Below are 1,612 nucleotides of genomic sequence, written 5' to 3'. Positions count from 1 at the left end.
GCTTATTAAGTTTCTAATGAGGGAATGTCCCAACTAACTAGATTTATGCTAATAGTTAATCATTTTCTGTGGGTCCCTGGTGTGCTAGTCTCAGACATTTCCAGTACAAACCCAAATCCTGTGAGGGGAGATATGGTGGGAAATGTCGAATTGTTCTGTGTTACTTTTTCCTCCTGTGTTTACAGATTTCCTTGGAGAAGAATGACTCCTGTAAATGCTTCCTTTGTGACTGAATTTATCCTGATGGAGCTAACAGACTTACCAGATCTCCAGCTCCCCCTGTTCTGCCTGTTTCTAGTCACCTACATGGTCACTGTGTTGGGAAATTTGGGTTTGGTGACTCTAATCAAGATGAATGCACACCTGCACACCCCCACGTACTTTTTCCTCTTCAATTTGTCCTTCATAGACCTCTGTTATTCTTCTGTGTTTACACCCAAAATGCTGATTAACTTCACATCGAAGAAGAATATTATCTCCTACAGGGGAATGCATGACCCAGCTTTACCTTTTCTGTTTTTTTGGTGCCTCTGAAGCTTATGCTCAGACATCAATGGCCTATGATCGTTATGTGGCCATTTGTAACCCACTCTTATATAATGTTGCCATGTCCCCCAGAGGGTGTTCCATCCTTATGCTTGGTTCATACTTGAAGGCATTTTTGGATGCGATGGCTCACACTGGATGCATGCTGAGGCTGACCTTCTGTGATGCAAACACCATCAACCATTATTTGTGTGACATCCTCCCTCTGCTCCAGCTCTCCTGCACCAGCACCTATGTGAATGAGCTGGTGGTTTTCATTTCATTGAGCATCAGTGTGATTGTGCCCAGTGTCACCATCTTTGTCTCCTATGGTTTCATCCTGTCCAGCATTCTGCACATCAGCTCCACTGAGGGCAGGTCCAAAGCCTTCAGCACATGCAGTTCCCACATAATTGCTGTTTCTTTCTTTTTTGGATCAGGTGCATTTATGTATCTTCAACCATCTTCTGCTGGGTCTATGGATGAGGGGAAAATCTCCTCTGTCTTTTATACCATTGCAGTTCCAATGGTGAACCCCTTCATTTATAGCTTGAGAAACAAGGACATTAAACTTGCTGTGAGAAAAGCTGTAAGTAGGAGAGTTTTTTGATCAGAAACAGCATCTGTCTGCATAATCTGTGACATATGGGGATTCTGTGTGTTTAAATAAAATATTCTTAGTGGAAATTTTCTCAGCATTTTTTTTAATGAGGTAAAGGATGTTTGAGTCTCACAATTTATTTTTAGTCTTTATACATTAGGTCTTCTTCTTTTCCTCACCAATACCACAATATCTTCTCCACTTTTTTGTTCTGTTTAGTAATAGCATTGAGTAAGAAATATATTGTTTCTTTTTCTCCCCATTTTGATGTTCAACATGTCCCCCCCCCCCACCCCCGGAACATGATGAATGCTTTTTACAGTATTGAATTAGGTAATAGAAGGGTGACATTGTATTTCTGGTCATGTTCTCATCTCCAATTGGTATTAGGATATATATCATCTGCTCTGTTCATATTCTCATTTTTCTATCTTCCAGTTTGGAGGAATGTATCTTCTTTAAATGCCAGAAGTTGAAGTTTCCATA

The 1,612-nt window shown here is 40.5% G+C and overlaps 1 protein-coding gene across 1 annotated transcript; it reads left to right on the top strand.

Moving 5' to 3' along the window:
• Positions 1–201: 201 nt before the first annotated feature.
• LOC123949241 (olfactory receptor 145-like) lies at positions 202–1,135 on the top strand. The gene is given in 2 exon segments (XM_046016607.1): positions 202–483; positions 485–1,135. Coding segments are annotated over 2 exon segments (933 nt in total).
• The last annotated feature ends 477 nt before the right edge of the window (positions 1,136–1,612 follow it).

Source organism: Meles meles, chromosome 8 (assembly GCF_922984935.1).
Source record: "Meles meles chromosome 8, mMelMel3.1 paternal haplotype, whole genome shotgun sequence".
Lineage (NCBI taxonomy): Eukaryota > Metazoa > Chordata > Mammalia > Carnivora > Mustelidae > Meles > Meles meles.
The sequence above is the reverse complement of the archived record's forward strand: the minus strand, read 5'-3'. Positions and strand labels throughout refer to the sequence as shown.